The sequence below is a fragment of the Psammomys obesus genome, unplaced genomic scaffold (genome assembly GCF_907164565.1).
Source record: "Psammomys obesus unplaced genomic scaffold, mPsaObe1.curated_primary_1811, whole genome shotgun sequence".
Lineage (NCBI taxonomy): Eukaryota > Metazoa > Chordata > Mammalia > Rodentia > Muridae > Psammomys > Psammomys obesus.
This window is the reverse complement of record NW_026592732.1, coordinates 437774-460869: the sequence shown is the minus strand read 5'-3', so window position 1 is coordinate 460869 and position 23096 is coordinate 437774. Positions and strand designations below refer to the sequence as shown.

At 51.8% G+C, this 23096-nt stretch overlaps 2 protein-coding genes and 1 non-coding gene across 4 annotated transcripts in view; all 3 read left to right on the top strand.

The window, feature by feature from the left end:
- The first annotated feature begins 321 nt into the window (after nucleotides 1-321).
- On the top strand, nucleotides 322-9203 carry Nop53 (NOP53 ribosome biogenesis factor). Of its 2 annotated transcripts, XM_055615641.1 has the most exons (13): nucleotides 322-564; nucleotides 1232-1296; nucleotides 4452-4560; nucleotides 4851-5050; nucleotides 5398-5468; nucleotides 6897-6992; nucleotides 7303-7407; nucleotides 7477-7674; nucleotides 7841-8016; nucleotides 8112-8178; nucleotides 8670-8746; nucleotides 8838-8894; nucleotides 9151-9203. In XM_055615641.1, exons 1-13 carry the CDS (start codon nucleotides 341-343, stop codon nucleotides 9155-9157), a joined length of 1452 nt encoding a protein of 483 aa, XP_055471616.1. In that variant the 5' UTR covers nucleotides 322-340; the 3' UTR covers nucleotides 9158-9203. The 2 variants fall into 2 exon arrangements, with proteins under 2 accessions (XP_055471616.1, XP_055471617.1); XM_055615642.1 differs by lacking the exon at nucleotides 9151-9203 and having other exon boundaries at nucleotides 8838-8898.
- On the top strand, nucleotides 8218-8324 carry LOC129683089 (small nucleolar RNA SNORD23). Its single transcript, XR_008721104.1, has one exon. It is a non-coding gene; the product is annotated as a small nucleolar RNA SNORD23 (small nucleolar RNA).
- Nucleotides 9204-21548: 12345 nt separating the features above from the next.
- The window catches only part of Selenow (selenoprotein W), a 3747-nt gene continuing 2199 nt past the window's right edge, over nucleotides 21549-23096 (top strand). The window contains exon 1 of the mRNA XM_055615684.1: nucleotides 21549-21673. Within this exon, the coding sequence (XP_055471659.1) occupies nucleotides 21630-21673 (44 nt within the window). The 5' untranslated portion in view covers nucleotides 21549-21629. The remainder of the gene's footprint in view (nucleotides 21674-23096) is intronic.

The window sequence follows — 23096 nt, the reverse complement described above, 5'->3', positions numbered from 1 at the left end:
GGGACCTTCTGAACAAAGCAGCCTGTGCCCTTTAATCTCCTCGTTCTGGAGGCAGAGGCAGGCGGATCTCCCGAGTTTGAGGCCAGCCTGGTCTACAGAGTCCAGGATAGCCAGGACTACCCAGAGAAACCCTGCCTCGAAAACTCAAAATTTAAAAAAAAAAATTTTTTTTTTTTCTTTTTAAATCTGTGAGAAACTCTGCCAAGATGGCCTTCGCCCTTCTTTGCCTCTTTACCAGGATGGCCGCACCCAGGAAGTGCGTTGTGACTACGTCAAGTGGGTTGCGCACGCTTCGACCCGGATGTCGGAGTGTGAGCGACCAGGCTCTTCCTTTAAGAAGATGGCGGCGGGGAGTAAGGGCGGCGGGAAGAAGCGCGACTCGAAGGGCCGCGCGGACTCTGGCTTCCTCGGGCTGCGGCCCACTTCGGTGGATCCCGCCCTGAGGAGGCGGCGGCGCGGCCCCAGGAACAAGAAGCGCGGCTGGAGGAGGCTCGCCGAGGAGCCGCTCGGCCTAGAGGTAGACCAGTTCCTGGAAGACGTGCGGCTGCAGGAGCGCACCACCGGGTACGTGGGGCGGGACTTCCGGCAGCCGGCTTCCTTTCCCCGCGGCCCGGCGCACCCGGACTCCCGGCGCCGGGGTTTCGGGGCGGAGGTCTGCTAGCGTCCTCTTTGAAAAATAAGTACGCAGAAATCCCAGCGAAGTTGAATGTCTCTGTCAGGCTTTTTGATTTTTTGAAACGGAGCCGAGCGCGGTGGCGCAGGCCTGTAGTCCCAGCGCTCGGGGAGGCAGAGGCAGGCCCATCTCAGTGAGTTCAAGGCCAGCCTGGTCTACAAAGTGAGTCCAGGAAAGCCAGGGCTACACAGAGAGAAACCCTGTATAAAAACAAACCTAAAAAAAATTGAAACGGCCTCAGTGGGTAGCTCTGGATGCCTCGCTGCGTTGACACCGCTGGCCCGGAACTCCGTTTCTTCTGCCTTCCTAGTGCCGGGATTACAAGCCTTGTACCACAGGGTTTGAGTTTCAAGTGAATGAGACTAAAGTACGCGCAGCGCCCCATCGTGCTATATTCAAAATCCCGTGTGATGTGATGTGAAAGCTCCAAATGTAGTCCAGAAGGGCCCCATGGCTGGAGGTGTCGGAATGGGCCCAAAGAGTTAGGCTCCACCTTAGGCGGGTCTGCGGCCTTCCCGGCATTACTTTGACCAACGGTCTGCCTTTTTATCCCTTCAGTGGCTTGTTGGCAGAGGCCCCAAATGACAAGCTCTTCTTTGTGGATACTGGATCCAAGAGGAAAGGTGAGGAGTGCTTTTGTGATCAGAGGTACTGTTGTTTCGCTTGTATCCCTCTTAGTGACGTAAGGTAAACAAATCTTTTTTTTTTTTCTTTTTGAGACCAGATTGGCCTCAGACTGAGAGATCTCTTTGCCTCTGTCTGCCTCTTGAGGGCTGGGAATAAAGGCATGCTCCATCTCAAGCTAAAAGAGGAAGGATGTCTTTATATAAAGGATTACTTTGAATGGGTGGAGAGCAAGCTTGAGAGTATGTTAGGAAAGGCAACTTTTTTTTCCCCCCGTTTTTCTTACTGAGCTGTGTACCCCCAGCTCTCTTCAGAAGAGCATGGTGGCAGGCTTGGTGACCCACAACTCAGGAGGCAAGAGGCAGGCAGATCTCTTTTGAGTTAGAGGGCAGCCTGGTCTACATAGTGAGCTCTAGGACAGCCAGGACTCAAAACATAGAGAACTGTTTTAGCCAGTAGGAGGGAAACGGGTCTTGGCAAGCCCGATCTACTCCGGTAGAACTGGGGTTTGGACTTGCTGGGACATGAAGACAAGGCCAGATTAGGGATTGCTTTTGTAAGTAATTGGGGTTTCACCTCTGTGGCAGAAAAACACTGAAAGTGTGCAGCCTTTTTCAACAGGTACTGAAAACAAGCCAGTGCCTGGTCTACGAGGACCAGGACTTCAACGGCTTTGCCGAGCAAGCTGGGAGTTTTGCCAATAGCCAGGTACCTTAATACGTACAACATGAGTCAGAGGGCCCTGTTCATGAAAACAAGACCTGCTTGAGAAGGTCTAGAGAAGCCAGGGAAGCTGCATGGGCACAGGGATTTTTTTTTTTAAACAGATTTTTACATTAGCATATAAAGTAATGAGTTTCATCCTTATTGTTGGGGGGCACAGCATTTGAGGCAGGGTTTCTCTTTGTAGCCTTGACTGTTCTGGACTCGCTTTGTAGACCAGGCTGGCCTCAAACTCAAACTCATAGAGATCCTCCTGCCTCTGTGTCCCTGAGTGCTGGGATCCCTGCCCGGCTTCATCGTGATGTCTTAATGTTATGATACTTTCTTCGAGTTCACTCTGCCCTCCCTACCTCCTTTAGCAGATTCCCTTGATGGTCCCTTCCCTTTGTTTTTCTTCTTAAAAGTTTTTTAGAGTTATTTATTTTGTGTTTTGCTCACACGTATGTGAGTGCACCACATGTGTCTGGTGCCCCCAGAGAGCAAAACAGCGCCAGATCTCCTGGGATGGGAGTTATGTGAGGTTGTGGGCCTCCGTGGGAGTGCTGCAAGCACTGAGCGTCCTTAACTGCCGAGCTGTCTCTGCAGCCACCACCTTCTTTAGACGTATCCAGTTGTCTTACCTCCTTCCCTTCTCCCGACACCCTTTCTAGTTTTGTCACACAGGTGGGAGTTATGTTTTGGTTTGGTTTATTTATTTATTTAGCACAGGGTCTCACCGTGCAGCCCTATCTTTCTGGAACAGATTAGGCTGGTCCTGAACTCACCAAAATCTGCCTGTCTTTGCTGGAATTAGAAGTGTGTGCCACCACACTCAGGCCAACACATGTAGCTTTAAATCTAGCTTCTACATACAAGGGGAAACATAGTGTTTATCTTTCTGAGTTTGGCTTATTTTTGCTTAACTGAGTGATTTCTGGGTTTTGTTTTTGTTGTAAGGTCTTGTTGTGTACCCAGGCTAGCTGAAAGGTCACTGTGTAGCCTGGGTACACAGTGAACTCACATCCTCATGCCTCATGCCTCAGCCTCCGAAGTGCTTGGATTACAGGTAGGAGCCAGCAGCAGGACAAGCTCCAGATCTTCATCCCCAAAGGAAGTTAGCATTTAGTTTTTATTTTATTTGTGTGCATGTGCGCGCGCGCGGGCCGGTGCACCAGCTCGGGTATGGTGTGGGCACACCCAGCCTCTAGGGTGTGCCGTGGCATGAGTGTGGTCAGAGTGCAGCCCTCTGTAGGAATGTTCTCCTACCATGTGGGATCCTGGGGTTGAACTCGGGTTCCCCGGCTTGGCAGTCCGAGCCTTGGCCGTTGAGCCGTCTTGCAGTTTAGCATTCAGTTTTTGTGGTATGTTGCTGCTGCTGCTGCTGCTGCTGCTGCTGCTGCTGCTGCTGCTGCTATTTGCCGTGCTGTGTGGAACCCAGAGCCTCGAGTGTTTCTCAGGCTTTCCAGCCCCCTGTTAACATTTTGGAATTAGCTTCCCTCTGTCTTGCAAAACCTGCACTCCCAATGCAGGGACTCCGTACCGCTCCCTCCCCAAAGAGACTCACAGACCGCGGTTCGATGCAAAAGCAAGCGGCAGTTTATTCCGATCGCGATGGGGGTTGCCCCTTCAAGGCAGGAGACGACCCCAAGCATACAAAGCACAGAGTTTTTATACCTAAAAATCAAGCCACACATGTATCTTTACTTTGACTAGTCAGCAGAAAAGATAGCAGTTTTGCAGCTGGCAGCTTACAGCTTCTTCCAAGGGCAGTCCTCCCTGCCCCAGGTTTCTTATCTCAAAATAAGCTCATTCTGTCTTTTGAGGGGGGCCATCTGGTCTGGCCTCTACTCAAGGTTTAGTAGCCCTAATTGTCGGACTGTTCTTTCTTAGCTGGCCCTTATTCAAGGTCCAGTTGTTTTTCTTTCTAGTCTGGGATGGTCCCATTTCTCAGTCTCAGGCTGGCCAAAGACTCAATCCTCTTGCCTTGGCCTGCAGACTTTAGTATTACCTGGTGTGCACCACCATGCCTGGCCTTCTTAGTGTGTTCTGCTGCAGACTTCCTGCTTTACCAGGTCGGCTTGGGAAGTAGAGAACAGAGTGCTGAGAGGTGACCGAAGCTGCTCCTCCTTGAGTCTCAGCACCCCTGGGTGCCTACCCTGTTCCCTGCTATTTCTGAGGCTCTTCCCCTGTAGTGTCCATGTGGCTCTCCAGATGGCACTGGGGGGACTTAGTTCCCATCACAAGGCTGTATCTAGCTGACCTAGGCTGGGAGTGAATCAGACCTGGGCTCTGGATCTTCTCCTGTAGTGAACAAGATCAGTCTGGGACTCTTAGGGTATGTGCTGCATAACGTAACCTAGGTTGCAGGCCATCAGGCCCTAGTTGACCTGAAGTCAGCCATTGATTTGTGAAGGTGGGAGGACTAAAATGAGGACTCTTTCCCCTGCTGCAGAACGGATCAAGAAGAGGACCTGGGTCCATAAGAAGTCACAGTGTCTCCAGAAACCCCTATGGGTTGACCTTGCCCTTGAGAATCATTCTAAGATCCCGGCTCCCAAAGAGTAAGTCCTTCCAGCCCTGGTCCCTGAAGACGGCAGAAAGGTGGAGTGATGGGCAGTTGGGAGGCAGACTAGGCTGGAGGTGGGTCTCTAAGAGAGTGGCTTAGAGGATTGAGTGCAACAGGGTAGCCTGGACCAAAGAGGGCTGTGGGATAGAGGCTCTCCTGGGCACAGATGAGCTGAGGTTAGTGTCAGCCCTGGGGGAGGACAGGCTAGAAAGGCTGCGGAACAGCTAGAAGGGGGTGGTCACTGCTCAGCTGTTCCTTACCCGTTACCACTCTCCCCTTACCCAGCATCCTCGCACACCAGGTCCCCAACGCCAAGAAGCTCAGGCGAAAGGAGGAGCTATGGGAGAAACTAGCAAAGCAGGGCGAACTGCCCAGAGAGGTGCGCAAGGCACAGGCGCGACTCCTCAATCCTCCTGCTCCAAAGGCCAAGGCCGGGCCACAGGATGTCATTGAGCGGCCCTTCTATGACCTCTGGAACTCGAACAGTGAGTGGCTCTGCTCCCTCTTGTGGGCGTGGGACTACTGTTGGCAGTTGTCCACATAGCATGCTGCCCAAGAATGTGCCGCCCGAAGGCATGCCCTGCACGTGCTGGGAGACTTGCAGCAGGGGGTCTGAGGTCTTCAGTGCTACCCTTCCCTGCCTCGGGGGCTCCCTGCTCGGCCTTCAGTCTCCTCCACTTCCCGAGTCCTGTCTAGGTGAGGTTTCAAGCCCTGAGGGTCTGAGCATCTTCCCTTTCCTGGGTTCCAGTGTTATTTTTAGCAGTCCAGTCCCTGGGCTTTAGACCCCCATCTCTGCTAGAAAGCCCGCTGCAGTCGCTCTCTCTCCCTACAGACCCTCTGGACAAGCCTTTGGTTGGTCAGGATGCATTTTTTCTCGAGCAGACCAAGAAGAAAGGTGTGAGGGTAAGGTTGCACCATGGGCAGTGGGGCAGGGAGGTAGCTCTTCAGTGGTCGGCATGCCTGTTCCCTTGTGGCCCGAGGCCCTCTCCTGGCTTCCATGCTGACTCGCCTTGGGAAGGTGGCCTCCCCAGGGCTTCCATCCCTTCCCTCCTCTAGATGTAGAGTGTGGGTTCGCAGCCTGCTCAGGCCAGCCGGGAGGTGCGGGTTACAGAAGAAGGGTCTGGAAGTGGCCCGGAGCACCACACTGGCTCTGTGGCTTACAAGTTGATTTGCGGCCCTCATCTTGAGCTCTGAATTTTGGCTGCTGAGAGCCAGGTCCTGTGCAGTCTTAGCACTTTTGGGGGCTGGAGGAAACCCTTTCTTCACATCATGTATTGTATGTCTCCAGGGATGAGAGGTTAGGAGACAGGCTTCTGGGAGGCCAGGAGCCATCAGTGGAGAATAGCCCCTAAGGCTGGAGATCTGAGGAGCATGCCAGCCATAGGCAGAACAGGGCCAGCGGGTGCACAGTGGGCCCTGAGCCAGTAGCCCTCAGGGTCTGAGTGGGCTGAGTTTGGACTACTAGAAGATCAATTGGTATCAGGCCTGTAGGGTAGGGAAGCTTGAAGCAGAGACATGAGAACTGTTGCCCACACTTTGCTGTGACAGACAGCAGAAGGCCTATGCCTATAGCACAGCTGAGGTGGCAGTGTGCTAGGGCTTGTAAATCACCCAGACCCAGTGTGGCACATACGTTTGCAAATACTGCCCCCCCCCCCCCAGCCCGGTGGTGATGATGGCACACCTTTGATCCCAGCACTCAGGAGGCAGAGACAGTACGATCTCCAGGTTGGAGGCCAGCCTGGTTTACAGAGTGAGTTCCAGGACAGCCAGGGCTACACGGGGAAACCCTGTCTTAAAAAAAAGAAAGTAGGTGTTGGGCCCTTCCCCTCAGTGGTCTCATGGCTTGTAGGAGAGGCCTGCAGTGCCCTTCCTGTGGAAAGGCTTTGTTCACTGCAAGCACAGATGTCTCCTGTGGAGGGTGTGAGGTCCTGTAGGCAGCTGGATAGCCTATAGGCTTCATTATGGCCTCCTGAGTCACAGGTCCCAGCACCCCAGATGGGCGAGCTCCTTTGACCCCTGGTCCTTTATATCTCCACAATAAACCCTAAAACAGAACGATGAGCAGGTGACAGGGTCTTTTGTTCCCACGCGCCAGCCAGAAATCTGAGAGGGAGGGCCCTGGTTGTCCGTGCCTCATGGTGGCAGGCTGAGTGCAGAAAAGGGTGCAGGCTGGAGCCCTTAGTAAGATGTAATCCTCTGGGAGCCTGCCTTGTTGGGCCCCGCGTTTAGCAGTCTCACACTGCTAAGCTTCAGTGTCAGGCATTTTAGGGTCCACTGATGTTTATGGCATGGAGGTCATCCTGCCTCCCTGGTCTTGCCTTCCTCCAGCGGCCACCACGCCTCCATGTCAAGCCTTCCCAGGTGCCTGCAGTGGAGGTGACTCCTGCGGGAGCCTCCTACAACCCAACCTTTGAAGATCACCAGGTAGGTGTGCAGTGGGTTCCTGGCCTAACCAGGTGCAGGTTTCACTGTCTGGAGTCCTCGTTCCCGTCAGCCCGTCCCCTCGTCCCTCCTTTGCTTAGCTCCGGCCCTACCTGCTTCCTTGCCTGGAATTTGTTCAGGGACCAGACCATCGAGCAGAACCCAGCCTGGTGTGAGGGTGGCTCAGATGTATTTTCCGGGTGTGTGTAGAGGGTGGAGCCATGAGCTGGCGTAGTGCTGAGGCTCAGGCATGGGCGGGATCGAGGAGCAGCCCTGATTGCTACATTCCCCCTCAACTCTCACCTCTGTCCAGGCCCTGCTTCAAGAGGCCCATGAGGTAGAGCTGCAGCGAGAGAAAGAGGCGGAAAAGCTGGAGCGACAGCTAGCCCTGCCCCCCACAGAGCAGGCTGCCACCCAGGTAAGCCCCACCCACACTCATCACCCCTGTGACCCCACCTGCCTCTCCTGCTGACCACCTGCTCCCTAGGAGACTGTGTTTCGGGAGATGTGCGAGGGCCTGCTGGAGGAGTCTGATGGCGAGGATGAGCCAGGCTGTGCTGAGCAGCCGGAGGCGGATGGTGGGGCTGCTGCTGAGCCCTCACCTGAGGGTGCTGCTGGCCCCAACAGGAGGGTGGAAAAGAAGACAGAGCAGCAGCGGCGGCGCGAGAAGGCTGCCCGAAAGCTGGTGAGCACCTGGCTCTGTGTGGGTGTGGCCACACGGGGCCCTCAGACTACTGTGCTTTGACCTGGTACCAGTTCCATCCAAGGGGAGGTCATGGCTTTGTGGTGCCCTGGCGGGGAAGGCTCTGGGCTGAGGGGCACTAGGCTGAGCTCTTACCCTCTGTCCATAGCGGGTGCAGCAGGCTGCACTGCGGGCAGCCAGGCTCCAACACCAAGAACTCTTCAGGCTTCGTGGGATCAAGGCCCAGGTGGCCCATAGGCTGGCAGAGCTGGCACGGCGGAGGGAGCAACGGCGCATGCGGCGACTGGCAGACGCTGACAAGCCCCGCAGGCTGGGCAGGCTCAAGTGAGACGTGGGCTAGGGCTCCAGGGTACACCGTGTTCCTTTCCTGGGCCTGTGAGAGCCAAACTCCTGAGTGTCCTCAACCTTGTGTTCTGCAGGTACCAGGATCCTGACATTGATGTACAGCTCAGCTCTGAGCTGTCTGGCTCACTCAGGACGCTGAAGGTACTTACCATGAGGGTAGCAGGGCCTATGGGGACCTTGTGCCCAGTGATGATACATCCTTGCTCCCCGTGCCCTCTGGGGCTATGGGCGACACCATGGCTGCCCTGGGCTGGGCCAGTTGGGCCATTGCCTGGGGGCTGAGGGCACAGGGTCTGAGGGAGTTGGGTGCCAGGTAGTTGGGTGGACTCTGACGCTCAGAAGGCCTTTTGTCACAGCCTGTCTTGTGACAGTCCTAGTGCGTCTTGTCAGATTGTGCACGTCTTGGCTGTGGCCTGGCATGGGGCTTCATTTTTGCAGCCCTAGCCTTTGTGCTCTGAGCCGAGCCAGGGTAGCACACATTGACTTCAGCACAGTGCAGGGCCCTTGGAGCGCAGTGGCCGTACTTGGGCTACTCTGGAGGCTGCTGAGCTCTGTCTGGGCCTCAGGACTGTCAGGGCCTGGCTGCTTTCTCACAGGCCCTGCTAAAGTTTCTCTGTCCCTCTGCCCCACAGCCAGAAGGTAACATACTCCGAGACAGATTCAAGAGCTTCCAGAAGAGAAACATGATTGAGCCCCGGGAGCGAGCCAAGTAAGCCGCCCACTGGGAGGGTGGGCCATTGAGGCACGGCCTCCCCAGCTTGCTGAGACCAGGGAGGCTCAGCCTGCCTTCCCCTTTCCAGGTTCAAGCGCAAGTACAAAGTGAAGCTGGTGGAGAAGCGGGCCTTCCGTGAGCTGCAGTGAGTGGGCTCTTCCGCGTGGGGTTGCCTGGCATCCTGTGGGCCGGCCTGTCTTGCCCCACAGTACCTTCCTCCCTTTTGAAAGCTGCCAGTTTCTGGGCCCTTCCCAAACCTCATGACTGGTCAACAGGGGCCCAGGAATCTAGGGTAGGGGTGGAGATGGTGTCCCAGGGAAACCAAAGCCCCAAACCAGAAGTGCGAAAGGCTGTGGGCATGCCCCTCCACTAATCCACCTTACCTCTGTGTCTGTCCTCAGGTTGTAGCTGCAGATGTCAGAGCCCCGCTCCTCAATAAAGTGCTGTGACCAGCCCTGGGTTCTTGTACTTTCTTTTTACAAGTAGTATCTTCTCTCCTAAAGTCTACCCACCTCATTTCTGCTCCTCTACTGCTGCCCAAGACTTAAGTAGCATAGTCCCTCTCACCAGAGCCTGCCACCAGTGCTGAATGTGTGGAGACCACAGCTCTACCGCGTTCTCCCCTGAGCCACACCCCAGCCCCTCACTGGGGGATTCTAGGCAGGGGCTCTGAATTCTGGGGTTGCAGGTGAGCACCTTACCAGTGGATATAATAGATGGAATTTAAAGTGCCACTAATGTGACAACAGTATCTGTAAACCAGCAGGTGAGTTACCCAAATGTCAAGCACTTGAGACTGGAATCTGTAAGGCCTCTAAGAAGCTAAGTGTCTCAACTGGACTTAATCCTTTCCAACAAGTATCTAAGGCTAATCCAAGCTTCTTAGGGGACCCTCTTCATTGCCATTGTAGAAACACCTTTGGCAAAGAATCAAGTATACACCCTTAAAGGAAGAGAACTAGAGCTGGGGGCAGCTTGGTTGAGAGTGCCTGCTGCTCTGCCTGCATGTAGACTGTGCCTCGTGCCTGGTGCCCATAACACCAGAAGGTGGTGGCAGGGGTGGTACAACTCTGGGTGCTGGAACTGGACCCCGGTACTCTGGAAGACCAGGCAGTGCTCTTTAACACTGAGCTGTCTCCAGCCCTTCATTTTAAAATGGGGTCTCCGGTAATGAGACCAGGCTGGCCTTGAACTCTGGTTCCTCCAGCTTTTGTATTCTATCACTGGAACTGTATCCTATATCCCGGCTTTTGATTGTGTTGAGACAGGGTCTCACTGCAGCCTTGAAGTTGTGATCCTTTGCCTCATGTTCCTGAATGCTTGAACAATAAGCATTGCTTGGCTCATCCGGTTTTCATGGATGTTTTAATCCATTGAGATTCTCATATATCCATGCAGTGTGTCATATTCACTTTCATGTCCTTAAGCCCCCGTGTGACCCTGTCCTGCTCTAGAATCGAAGGGGTTTGGGACCAGTATGTCAAGTGTCTGACCACCAAGCTGTAGGTGAACAAATCTAGAACCCTCTGGGCCAACCTAGAAAGGGCTCTCTAGGGGATCCCACTCCCCAGCCTTTCCACACTATTGTTCTGGGCATCATTTTGGTGGCTGCTACTTGCTGCAGTGTGGCCCTTGAGGGTTTTCCCATTAAGGCTGAAGGGGAGGAGAGTGGCCAGAGCTTGCCAGCGCCCAGTGTCTCCAGAACTTCGCTTCTTGAACTTGGGAGGACCCTGGAGCTAGAGTTAAAACATGGTTGCCAGACATGTGCTGTGAATCAAGTATGGGTCCTCTGGAATAGCCAGTGCTCTTACCTGCTGTACCGTTTCTCCACTTTTTTGTTGTTTTAAGAGTGTTTTTTTGGGCTGGAGAGATGGCTCGGAGGTTAAGAGCACTGCTGTTCTTCCAAAGGTCCTGAGTTCAATTCCCAGCAACCACATGGTGGTACACAACCGTCTATAAGAGGTCTGGCGCCTTCTTCTGGCCTGCAGACAGGATATTGTATAAATGATAAATAAATAAATCTTTTTTTTTTTTTCTTTCAATATGTGTTGCTCATAGAAGCCAGAGAGGACCTTAAGGTGCCCTGGAGGAGATACAGGCATTTGTAAGCCACTGGAACTGAACCCTGGGCCTCTGTAAGATCAGCCAACAGTCTGAACTGATAAATTCTCTAGTCTTTCCTAGTTTAAAGTTGAGATGGTGGTGTATTGGGGGGGTGCTCTTCTGGAGAGATGGCTCAGAGGTTAAGAGCACTAGCTGCTCTTCAGGGATTCTAAGTTCAATTTCCAGCACCCACATAGTGGCTCACAGCCGTATGCTGGTTACCCTCTACATCTGCTGCCCGATTCTGGGCACGTGACCTGTGGATAGAGTACTCACATGTAAGAGAAATTTAAAAAATACAGAAATTGAGATGTCGCAAGTAGCCCAGGTTAGCCTTGAATTTCCTGGGTCACAGTGGAGGGCCTTGAACTTCTGATCCTCCAGTCTTCATCTCCTGAGTGCTGGGATTAGACATACATACTGAGCCTGCTTTTATATGGTGCTGGGATTTAAACCCAGAGCTTTGGTCACCTTAAGCAAGCACAGCAGCCACAGCTCTGATTGAGACTTTGCCTTAAAAGAAAAAAAAAAAAATTCAGTACAGTATAGGAAAATTAGAACCACTGGAAAAGAATGATAACAAATTTGCTGGAATGTTACTGCCCCTGCAACTTGGCACAGAGTTTGTTGATTGCATGCCAGAGTGGACGGTCAGTCCCATGCAGCCCCAGAACACAAAACTTCCTGGCCAGCAAACGCTTCCTCCCATTCTCACGGTGCCAGGCCTTAAGCGTTCTCCCAGATCACCCTGCTTCCTCACAGCCCCCAGGGGTGAGATCAGCCTGCAGAGAGGATGCTGTTTGTTTTTTCTCCCATTGTTGTATTAGCCGTCTGTGAACAGGGCTGGAGAGGGTGGCCCAGTCTTCACCCATGTAGCTTGCAGTGACATGGGAGTGTTCTGTGCTGTCCTGGAGATACAGAGACTGTTACCTGCAGGATGGAGTTCACACAGCCCTGCAGGACCAGGATTTGGAACTAGAACATGGCTCAGCAGCCTGGGGGTGTTAAGCAGGCTCACACCCTCGCAGTGTGCTCTGATGGCAATGCCAGAAGGCGCGTGGGCCATCTACTGCATGTGGGCGCACGAATTTCCTGCAGCCTCACCGAATTTCCTGAGTTTGCCTTAGGGGTCAGGGCCAGGCTAAAGGCTTGATGACTGAGACCACCATACCCAACCATCTGGTGGCCCAGTGGCCTCCTTTGGCCCTGAGATTCCTCCCCTCCTCCAGTGAGTTCCTAGATGCCCTGTCAGTATGAACATTATGTGTCAGAGGCCAGGACTTGAGACTCCTTAGATACTTGGAAAACATCATTTAAAACCATTTTATATGTCCCTGCAACTTTCGTTCCTACCTCTCTGCCCCTGCCATCTGTCCCCAGCCACACATAAAGCTATTTTCTAAACCGCAGAACATTCCTTGCTAGCATGGAAGGGGGACAGGATAAGAATAGCCTTCAGGATAGGCTTTATGGGGCTTATGTATGGGATTCTGACCCTGGCTTCACCTAGTTAGGAAGTATATGCGTTTTGTTTTTTTTTTTAATTGAAGATCTTATTCTGGAGAAATCTTTCCAAAGGTCATTTAAAAAAGAAAAGGCACCGAAATCTAAAACCACTGAGCATAAGATCCCATCACAGCCCTGAAACATCCTCAGAGGACTAAACATTCGTGACAGATCTACCACAAAGAGCTGCTGAAAACAAAATGGCAAATACACCTGAAGAAATTTGAGCCAGCGGCATAGAAATACAGTTAGTAACCACAGGGAGAAATTCTTAGTCTCAGCCCCAGAGTTTACAGAGCCCTTTCTGCCAGGATTGAAGGCATATACCACCAGGCCCAACCAGAAACAATTCTTGACTTCTTTGGCAACCAGGAACAAACTAAAAAGGAAAGATTTATAATGATTACCTTCTGTAGAAACTACCCTGCTGGAAAGAGTCAGTATAGCCTGTAGGGAGAACAAGTTAGCTGACTCCTAGAGTGTCTGCTAGAACTTGCCAGTGAAGGGCTGGGGTGTGGCTCAGTGGTAGAGCCCCTGCCTAGAATCCCCCAGTGAGGGGCTGGGGGCGTGGCTCAGTGGTAGAGCCCCTACCTAGAGTAGGGGGCATTGAGATTAACATTATACATTTTAAAAACTACTTTGCTAAGTGAGAAACCAAAGGCCAAGTATCTTAGGATCCCATTTGTGGGGCATGTTCAGAATGTGCTAATCCACAGAGGTGGAAGTTATGAGTGAAGAGATGCCTCCTTCCACAGTTCCTATGACCCCGATAATCCCAGTCACTGACTCTTCTGTTTCTGAAGAATCCACGCTGGCACACAGGTGGGAGTGAGGGTCAGAGTTTACTTTTAGCAGGAGAGAAATTGGAAGTACCCAGGGCTGGGGAGGGCTGAGCAAGGCCTGCACCGGCATCGGGATTAGCAGTTAGTGTAGGGGTTCCCTTCCCTGGGAGAGTGGGGTGGTCTTCCTGGAGGAGGCAGAGGCTTTCTTAGAAGCTTCCTTACCCACAGTTCAGTCTGTTTACAGGTGGGAGGCAAAGGAGCTCATGGTCTAGCCTGGGCCACACAGCAAGATCCTGTTTCAAATAGTCAATTGGTCAATCAGAGAGAGAGGGAGGGAGGAAGAGAAAGAGAAAGACATCCTGGTTGAGGAGCTTACTGGGGGAAAGGGCAATGGTGTCTTTGCTCTTCAGGAGGGCTATCTGGGACCCAGTGGGAGCCTGCCTGACCAGCTTTTATATTCTTCCCAGAATCCTGTTCTTTTTCTAATCTGTTCCACTTGGCTATCTCAGACACCAGCTGATCTTCAGTGTTCCTGACCTTGCTTAAAAAGAAAAGAAAAGAAAAAAGAAGCAGGCTTGGTGACACACCTTTAATCCTAGCGCTTGGGAGGCAGAGGCAGAGTGAGTTCCAGGACAACCAGAGCTACATAGTGAAAATCTGTTCAAACAAAACCAAAGGCACATTATTGTCATTCATAGGTATGTGCATGTGTGCCTGTGCATGCCACTTCAGAGGCCGGAAGAGGGTGTCACATCCCCACAGTTGGAGTTACAGGCCGTCGCAAGCTTGCTGATGTGGTCGCTGGGAATGGAGCGAAACTCCAGTTCTCTGGAAGAGCCACCAGAAGAGTTAATCCTGGAGCCACTAGTCCAGCCCCTGACCTTGCTGTTTGAGAGATGGCTCAATGGTTACAAGCACTTCTGAAGGAGCCTGGTTCAATTCCCAACTCCCACATGGTGGCTCACAGCCATCTGTAACCCCAGCCTCAGCTGATCCACTGCCCTCTTGTGGCCACCATTGGCACTGCATTAATGTGACCCACACATGGAAATGTAGGCAAAACGTACACATAAAAGAGAAATAAATTCAAAGCTGGACAGTGATGGCACAGGCCTTTAAATCCAGCACTCAAGAGTCAGAGGCAGAGTTTGAGGCCACCCTGGTCTACAGAGCGAGTTCCAGGACAGCCAGAGTTGTCCAAAATCATCATCATCACCATCATCACAATAAATTCAGAAATTCATTTCAATTAGGAAGAAAGGGGGCAATGTTACATAGATTGGTAATAGTGTCAAACACCTGCGGCCTCGGAACTTGGATATAGAGTCAAGAGGATCAGAAGTTCAAGGTCATTCTAGGCTACATGGTGAGTTCAAGACCAGCCTAGGCAACATGAGACCCAAGTTTAGAAAAGAAAAAAGGAGAGGGGAAGATGAAGGGAGGGAGGGAGGGAACCAAGGAGGGAGGACGTTGACTGTCTTCCTGCAAAAGCAAGAATCCCACGTGGCCTCCGTAGGGTGAGGAGAAGGCAGGTGGCAGATGGATCCGGAGGCAGATCCTGCAGAGATGGGTGACCCTTCCTGAGGACTGTGACGGTGAAGACACTGCAAGCTGTGGCCAGTGTGACCTGGCGCCCTCTGGTGGCTGTGTGAGGACCAGGCCGTAGAAAAAAGTCTAAGGATTTATTTTTATTATGTTTAATTACACATACGTGTGGCTCTGTGGGCGTGGGTGCCAGCTTCCTGCCTGCCCGGTGTGCCTTATACCCCTGGTGCTGTAGTTACAGGCAGCTGTGAGAAGCGTTCTGGGGACTGAACTCAGGTCCTCTGCAAGAGGAGTGAGTGCTCTTAACCACTAAGCCAGCTAGCCAGCTGCAGCTCATCCTGTCTGTGCCCAGGCCATGGGGGCACTTTTGTTGTTACCGTTGTTTTGAGACAAGGTTTCACTAGGCCAGGCTGACCTAGAACTCATTACATGCCAAAGAACGCCTTAATTTCCCTCCCCGTAACGTCCAAGAGCTGGGCTTACATTTGCGCACCTCCCTGTCTGTTTCTGACTGTATTATGAAAAAAAAAGAAAAGAAAACAAAAGTCGCATGGTGGTGCACACCTTTAATCCCAGCACTCAGAAGGGCTGAGGCAGGTGGGTCTCTGTGAATTTGAGGTCAGTCTGAGCTACATATGGAGTACTTCCATGCCATCTTGGGATATACGGTAAGACCCTGTCTAGTTCTGTTTTTGCTTTCTTTTTAACTATTTTAATTATTTTATTTATATGTATGTGTGTGTGTGTGCTACATGTGTGCATATACCTGTGGAGGCTAGAAGAGAGTGTTGGATCCCGAGGAGCTGGCGTTACAGGAAGTTGTGAGCTGGCTGACACGGGTGCTGGGAACTGAACTCAGGTACTCCGGAAGAGAAGCAAGTGCTCTTCACTACTGTCATCTCTCCAGCCCTATTTGTGTGCTTGGGGCAGGGCTTCATTATGTAGCCGGAACTGGCCTGGAACCCATAGAGTGCTGTCTGCCTCTTGAGTGCTGGGATTAAAGATGTGTGCCACCACGCCCAGCTTATGAGACCCTGCCTTTAAAAATAAACAGAAGATGCGGGGCTGGGGAGTTGGCTCTCGGTTAGGAGCACTCGGCGTACTTCCGGAGGACCTGGGTTTGGTTCCCAGCACCACATGGCAGCTCACAACTGTCTGTAACTCCAATCCTAAGACATCCTGTGACCTCTCCTGCTGCCCACAGTTCATACACATGTGGCAGGCAAAACACTCACACACTTAAAGTAGTTTCAAAGAAAAATTAGAAAAACAAACAAACAAACAAAACACAGGCAGTGGTGGCAAATGCCTTTAATTCCAGCACTCTGGAGGCAGAGGCAGGTGGATCTGTGTGAGTTTGAGGGTAGCCCGGTCTACAGAGTGGATTCCAGGACAGCCATATACAAAGAAACCCTGTCTCAAAAAACCAAAATAAATAAACAACTGAAGAAATGGATAAAAGAAAAAGGGAGAGAACCGAATATCTTTAATGATTTATGATTTATGTTGTATGATTTGCGTATGTATGTACTCACTGAGTGCACATACGTGTGTGTGGCTGTCTAGGCAGTTTGTGTGTAGAGGTCAGTGTCAGGTGTCCTTCTCACTCGCTCTCCGAAGTATTTTTTGTTCTGATTTTTGTCGGTGCCGGGGATTGAACCCAGGACCAGTTGCATACGAGGCAAGCACTCTGCCACTGTGCTACTCTGCAGCACCCCTCCTCCCCCACGGTGTTGTTCTGAGAGTGACTCTCACCGAATCTAGAGCCCCGGCTTTGCTTAGGCTGGGTGCCAGCGAGCTCCAGGGCCCTCTGCTTGCCTTGTCTTCTTCGTGCTGAGATCTCAGGTGCCACAGCAAGCTCAGCCTTTGTTTAAGACCCTCACGCTTGTATGCAGTAAGCCCTTTACACACCGCGCCAGCTCCCTCGGCCCTGTGCCTATGATTCTGGGGTTTCCGAGTTAATATTGCTTGAAGGATGTGAGTTATAGCCCATAACACTCAAAGATTAAGCAAAGATTTAAAATGAAAATTTTTTTTTGTCTTTAAAGCCATTTCTTTTATCTTAAAGAATTTCCTGGGGCGGGAGAGATGGCTCAGAGGTTAAGGGCACTGACTGTTCTTTCAAAGGTCCTGAGTTCAATTCCCAGCAACCACATAGTGGCTCACAACCATCTATAATAAGATCTGGTGCCCTCTTCTGGCGTGCAGGCACACATGCAGACAGAACACTGTATACATAATAAATAATTCTGGAAAAAAAAAATCTGTCAGATGGAAGGGGAGGAGGACCTCCCCTATAAGTGGACTTGGAGAGGGGCAAGGAGGAGATGAGGAAGGGAGGGTGGGATTGGAAGGGAATGAAGGAGGGGGCTACAGCTGGGACACAAAGTAAATAAACTGTAATTAATATAAAAAATAAAAAATATACATAAAAAAAGAAAATCCTGCTGGGTGACGATGGCACACGTCTTTAGTTCTAGCACTTGGAGGCAGAGGTAGGTGGATTTTTGTGAGTTTGAGACCAGCCTTGTCTACAGGAGTTCCAGGACAGCCAGGGCGACACAGAGAAACCCTGTCTGGAAAAACCAAACCAACCAAACAAAAAGCAAACAATCCCCGGGGCTGGGGAGATGGCTCACTGGGAAAAGTGATTGTTGTGGAAGTGTGAGGATCGGAGTGGGCATGGTGATCTGCCTGTGACCTCAGCACTCAGAAGGTGGACATGGGGCCCAGAACAAGCTATTAGGCTAACTGAACCCCACTCCAATGTCTGAGGAAGACATGGAGTGTCAACCTTTAGCCTCCACACTCTTGTGTGTGTACATGCAAACTTCCACACACCCCACACACATGCCCTCTACTTTGTTAACTACATTCCCAGCCCCTCCCTGGTGGTTCAGCTGACACTGCTTTTTAAATCGCAGATGTGGGGCTGGGGGCGGGGGGGAGCAGCTGGCTGTGATTTGTCCCGTGCTCTAGCAGAAGTGTGATTTTTCCAGCTGCAGATCATTTCTGCAACTGTGTGATGCTGGCTTCTGGGGACTTTTCAGAGGGTATGGAAATGTGAGGGATATAGATGAGAGGGATACAGATGAGAGGCGGGGTGGGTTGTTGGTTGCTGTTGGCCTTGGTTTGTTAAGTACTCACGGCAAAAAGAAGAAACAAGAATAGATTAGATATCTTGTCATCGAAAGTCAAACTTCCCCAAGGAGCTCAACACCCACAATTAGCAGGAAGTAGCCTGACTTTACTCGGGATCTCTATTCTTTCCTCTCTATCCTTTCTTCTCCCTCATATCTAGTGTTAGGAAGTTGAAAGGGAAGAAGAGGGATGGAGAAGGGTGGAAGATGAAGAACCTACAAAGTAGCAAAGGCCAGTTGCAGGGAATCTATCTTTTTTAAAAAGGGTTTTTGTTTTCTATGGGTTGAGTATTTTGCCTGAATGTATGTATATGCACAACACACATGATGCTCACAGAAGCCAGAGAAGTTTTGTCAGCCAATATGTGGGTGCTGGGAACCAAACCTGGGTCCTCTGCAAGAATGGCCAGTGGTCTTAACCCTGAGCATCTTCTTATTTATTTTTTTAAAGATTTATTTATTATTTGTACAGTATTTATTTCTACCTGCATGTGAGCCAGCAGGCCAGAGAGGGCGCCAGATCTCATTACAGATGGTTGTGAGCCATCATGTGGTTTCTGGGAATTGAACTCAGGACCTTTAGGAAGAACAGCCAGTGTTCCTAACCTCTGAGCCATCTCTCCAGCCTGTATTTTCTTTTTATATTGCTGTTTTATTTTATTTATTCCTTCATTTCAGAGCTCAAGGATGATTTTTTTTTTAAAGATTTATTTATTTATTATTTATACAACCTTCTGCCAGCGTACCAGATCTCACTACAGATGGTTGTGAGCCACCATGTGGTTGCTGGGAATTGAACTCAGGACCTGTAGGTTGAGGCTGAACGCTGTTGAACCAGTGTTCTTAACCTCTGAGCCATCTCTCCACCCCTCAAGGATGATTTATTACAACTTAAAAGTAAGTAGAACAACAGGCCAGGCAAACTGGAAATCCAAGCAGCTACCCTGAGGAGGAAGATAGAGGAAAGAGAGAAAGCCACTGCTCTCTGTTAGCTGCCACACAGACAGACAGCTGGCAAGGTGTGTGTGTGTGTGTGTGTGTGTGTGTGTGTGTGTGTGTTAGAGAAAGAGTGAGGAAGCCCAAAATGCCTGGGCTGTGTCTAATATCCAAAAGAAAGAGATAAAAGGAACAGATTTCTGCTAGCTCTCCTCTGGCCTTCATACTCAGGCTCACACATATACACAGAATAAATAAATTTCAATTAATTTTTTTTTTTTTTTTTTTTTTGAGACAGGGCTCTACCTAGCCCTGGCTGTGCTAAAGCTCATCATATAGACCAGGCTGTCTTCAGACTCATGGAGGTCCCCCTGTCTGCCTCCCGAGTGCCAGGACTAAAGGCCTGTGCCACCACACCTGGTCCCAAAAATGCAATAACATTTTTAATAAGATGATTAGAGTATGGACAAAGACAGTGAAGACAGACATTAGATAATTCTGTTAGTTTATTTAGCTCTCTCTCATATGTGTGTGTGAGAGAGAGCATGTGCACACATGTGCCTGGCTGGGTGAGTTCGTGAGAGAGAGAGAGAGCGCGCGTGTGCACACATGTGCCTGGCTGGGTGAGTTCATGCGCTCTCAGAGGCCAGAAGAGGGTGTCAGATTTCTTGGAACTGCAGTTGCAGGGGGTTTGTGAGCTGCACGTGGAGGCTGTGAGCTGAACCTAGGAGCTGAACCTACAAGAGTAGCCAGAACTCTTCAGCACGGAGTCATCGCTTTAGCCTGAAAGTAATTTGTCTACAAGGCGGGCAGCTCCAAAGGTGGCCAGTGACCGCCAGAAGTGACACCCGAGTGTGTCAGTGCTCAGTGTCACCATCCTGCAGCTGCTTTGTTCAGATTTCTGGCCTCCAGGAGCATAGGACAGGGCATGTCTGCCGTGGAAGCTGCTGGGGTTAGAGCACTCTGTAAGAGCAAGCGAATGGGCACAGCTGTGTTGTACACAAGGCAGACTTTCCCAGAAAGAAAGGTTTTCCCTCCGTGTTGCAGCTGATTCTTGGAGGAGAAGCAGGAGTGAGAAGGTTCAACCAGCATGTGCAAAGGCTGAGGACCCTGTGAGCAGCTCAGTGGTCCCTGTCACTAGGGCATTGGGTGAAAGGGTCAGAGGGGCCTACAGGACCAAGTACCCCGGATGGGTCAAGCAAAGGTTTGGGATTTTGTTCCAAGGATGTTGGGAACCACAGGAGAACTTGAGCTATGAAACGTTCACACTTGACTCAGCTCTGTGTTCATTGTTCTCCAAGACTGGCTCATTATTCCTTTTCAGGCTGAGCTCACAGGTCCAGGGGCTGCAGACAGAGGATGGGACACCAGGCTCAGCCTGTTGATGCCCAGTGCAGACAGAGGAGGCTCCTGGCTATCGTCACTGCGTTCGTTCTCCCCAGAGCACACACCATCTCACATCCTGTGAGATCAAGGAGGGAAAGAATGGTCAAATCCCATTCTTCTGTAGGGGAACCAGAGCCCACCTTCTGCAGGCTGGGATCCTGGGGGGAAGGAAACTGACATTTTCTCATTTGGCCGGTAGCTGACCATTGTTAGGGGTGACCAGGGAGTCAGTTAAACACTGTCAGGTGGCAGATAAACATTTCTCCTGGTGAGCCATCCTCAGTGTAGGTTCGGGAATGCCGTCCTCCTGGGGTGGGAGGGTGGACATGCTATGCTGTCCATAGGGCGTGGAGGACAAGAAACTAGATAGCAAATACATCATTTCTGTGTGAATGAATATCTCCTGCTATGGAACCTGCCCAGCTTCCAGGAGGAGAAACTGGGGCTCGGGAATCCTAAACCCTTAAATCATTTGTTCACTTTTATTTTTCTTTTGTCTTTTTTGTTTATTTATTTTTGAGATGGTCTCTCTATGTAGAACTGTCTGTCCTGGAACTCTCTTAGTAGACTAGGCTGGCCTTGAACTGGCACAGATTTCTTGACTGCTGGCATTAAAGGCAGCATTTGGCTTTTTTGTTTTGAAGGGAACTGCTCATGTAGCCCAGACTAGCCTTAAACTCCCTATGTAGCAAAGATAACCTTGAACTCATAATCCTTCAGTCTTCTCTTTCCAAATGTTGGAACTACAGGCTTGTGCCACCACCCCCAATTTATGGGGTACTGGGGATCCGACCGAGAGCTTCATACATGGTAGGGAGGTTCTCTAGCAACTGATCTACAGTCCAAGCGCCATTCCAGGATTTTCTATGGTCCTTTCTGCTGGGGGTCGGCGGGAAGTCGCAAAAAGAGGGCTGAACGTTTTTGGGGTGCTCTGGGGGGTCCGGCTGCCAGGCTATGATGAGAGAGGTGGGCCTGAAGCACATGCTGGGACTCCCAGCTTCACTTTTTCCGAACTAAGGTCCACGGACCTTGAATCAGGGCTGGAGGACCCACCCCAATTACCTGTCTTCCGAGAAGGGTAGGGCGCACGCGTTTGTGCCTCAATTTCGTTTCTCAGCCCCGCCCAGCCACACGGTAACTGAAGTTCAGTCTCAGCCAATTCTCTGCTTCGAACCACTGCCCTGAGGGCTGAACCATTATAGCACGGAGGAAGGTCAGCGAAAAGCTGTCCGGTTACTGGTCCCAGGGACGCCAGTCTATGGAGACCAGCCCGGGATATCAAGAGAACAGCTCAGAATTCTGCATAGGGGTTGCGGCTGTGCCCACATCTCCCGCCTCGCCCCAGAACCATGGCCCCCGCGTCACCATGCTCCCCCCCTGCGGACTTGGTTTGCTCCTCCTTCTGAGGTAGTCGGGCTGTGCGCACGGCCTCTAGCGCAGACCCCGAGTTGCTTGTGGTTCGCGTCCTTGCCCTGTGCGGGGATGCGGTCACGGGCAATGGCGCTTGCCGTTCGAGTCGTGTATTGGTAAGTCCCGGTGACTACCGTCCTTCCCCCTTCCCGGGCTCCTGGCCCTTTGGGCCAGTGTAACCCCCCTCCCCCTTTCTTTACCCCTCAGCTTCTCTACCAGGGGCTGGTGGCTGAGAACGGTGACTGCACGCCAGACCCCTCACAGGGAGGGATTTCCAAGTGGGCGGGATGGAGATAGCGGCCTCGAGCCGGGTTCCCCGCATCCTGCGTCTGAGGCGGCTCACCGGGTCCTCTTTGAGCACTGACTCAGCGCTGAGGGGAGGGGTGGGGTGGCGTCAGGTTTCTCTGGGGACCTTCACCTGCTGACAGGCAGTTTCGCCTTTCCCTGTCTGGCGCTGGTTGGGGAAGGCTGGAGGCGGTCCTGCCGGCTTTGGGTAGTCTGGGATGCTGTGCTCGCTGTTGGGAGGTCTGGGGGTGTCTTGTGAATGGACCTCACATCGTGTACAGGAAAAAGAGCGAACTGAGCCACGGAGTGGTGGCTCACACCCTTAACCCAGTAGTTGGATCTCTTGAGCTTCAGGCCAGCCTGGTCTGCTTGTTACAGGCAGCTAGGGCTACGTAGTGAGACCCTGTCCCCCCAAAAAGTAGGGTGGCGTAGGCTGTAGGAGTGAAGGTGTGGTTCATTGGTAGAGTGTTTGCCTGGAACGGGCTAGGCCCTGGGTTCGGTTCCCAGCAACCCCCCCCCCCCCAAACAAACAAACAAAACAAGCCAACAAAACGAAACTCTTACTGGCCTCTGAGCAGTGGGTTCCAGTGCTGTTAACCCCAGTCCTTTTTGAGCGTCAGTTTTCCCTTCTGGAGTGTGATGTGGGAGGCTGCTGGTGGTGACCTGTCAGCCTGCTGACTGCTTCTGCCAGAGGCACCGTAGAAAGGCCAGCCATTTCCTCTTGATGGCTTGGTCTTCAGCCGCAGGTGGCACTCAGGTGGCGTGCAGTAACTGACCAAGTGCTTACTGAATAGATTCTATCTCCATCTTACAAGCGAGGAAGCTGAGGCTGGGAATGAGGGCCAGCTTGAGGTCCGAATACAGGTGACCCTATAACTCGAATGCCTTTGCCCTGATCCACACAGCTGTGTGTGGTCCTCTTCCCCCGTGAGGTTCAGTTCCTGGGTTTCCGGATGTCTTTCAAAAGTCTGGTTTGATAAATTGAGGCTCCCATGAGGCCACTGCACCGGATTCCAGGCCTGAAATAGCCTGCAGTAGGGAAGGGGTGCTGGGAGCTTGTTTGATAACGGGTGCTGGGTGGGTAGGATTCCCAGGGTGAGGAGCCACAGCCAGGGGCAGAGTGGGCAGGAGTCTACTGAGGCAGCCTTTGTTCTAATCCGCGTCCCTCTGTCTCCCTCCCTGCTGTCATCTCTGTCTCACTGTGATCTCCTGTGCCGCTCCTCCCCCCCCCCCCCCCCCCCCCCCCCCCCCCCC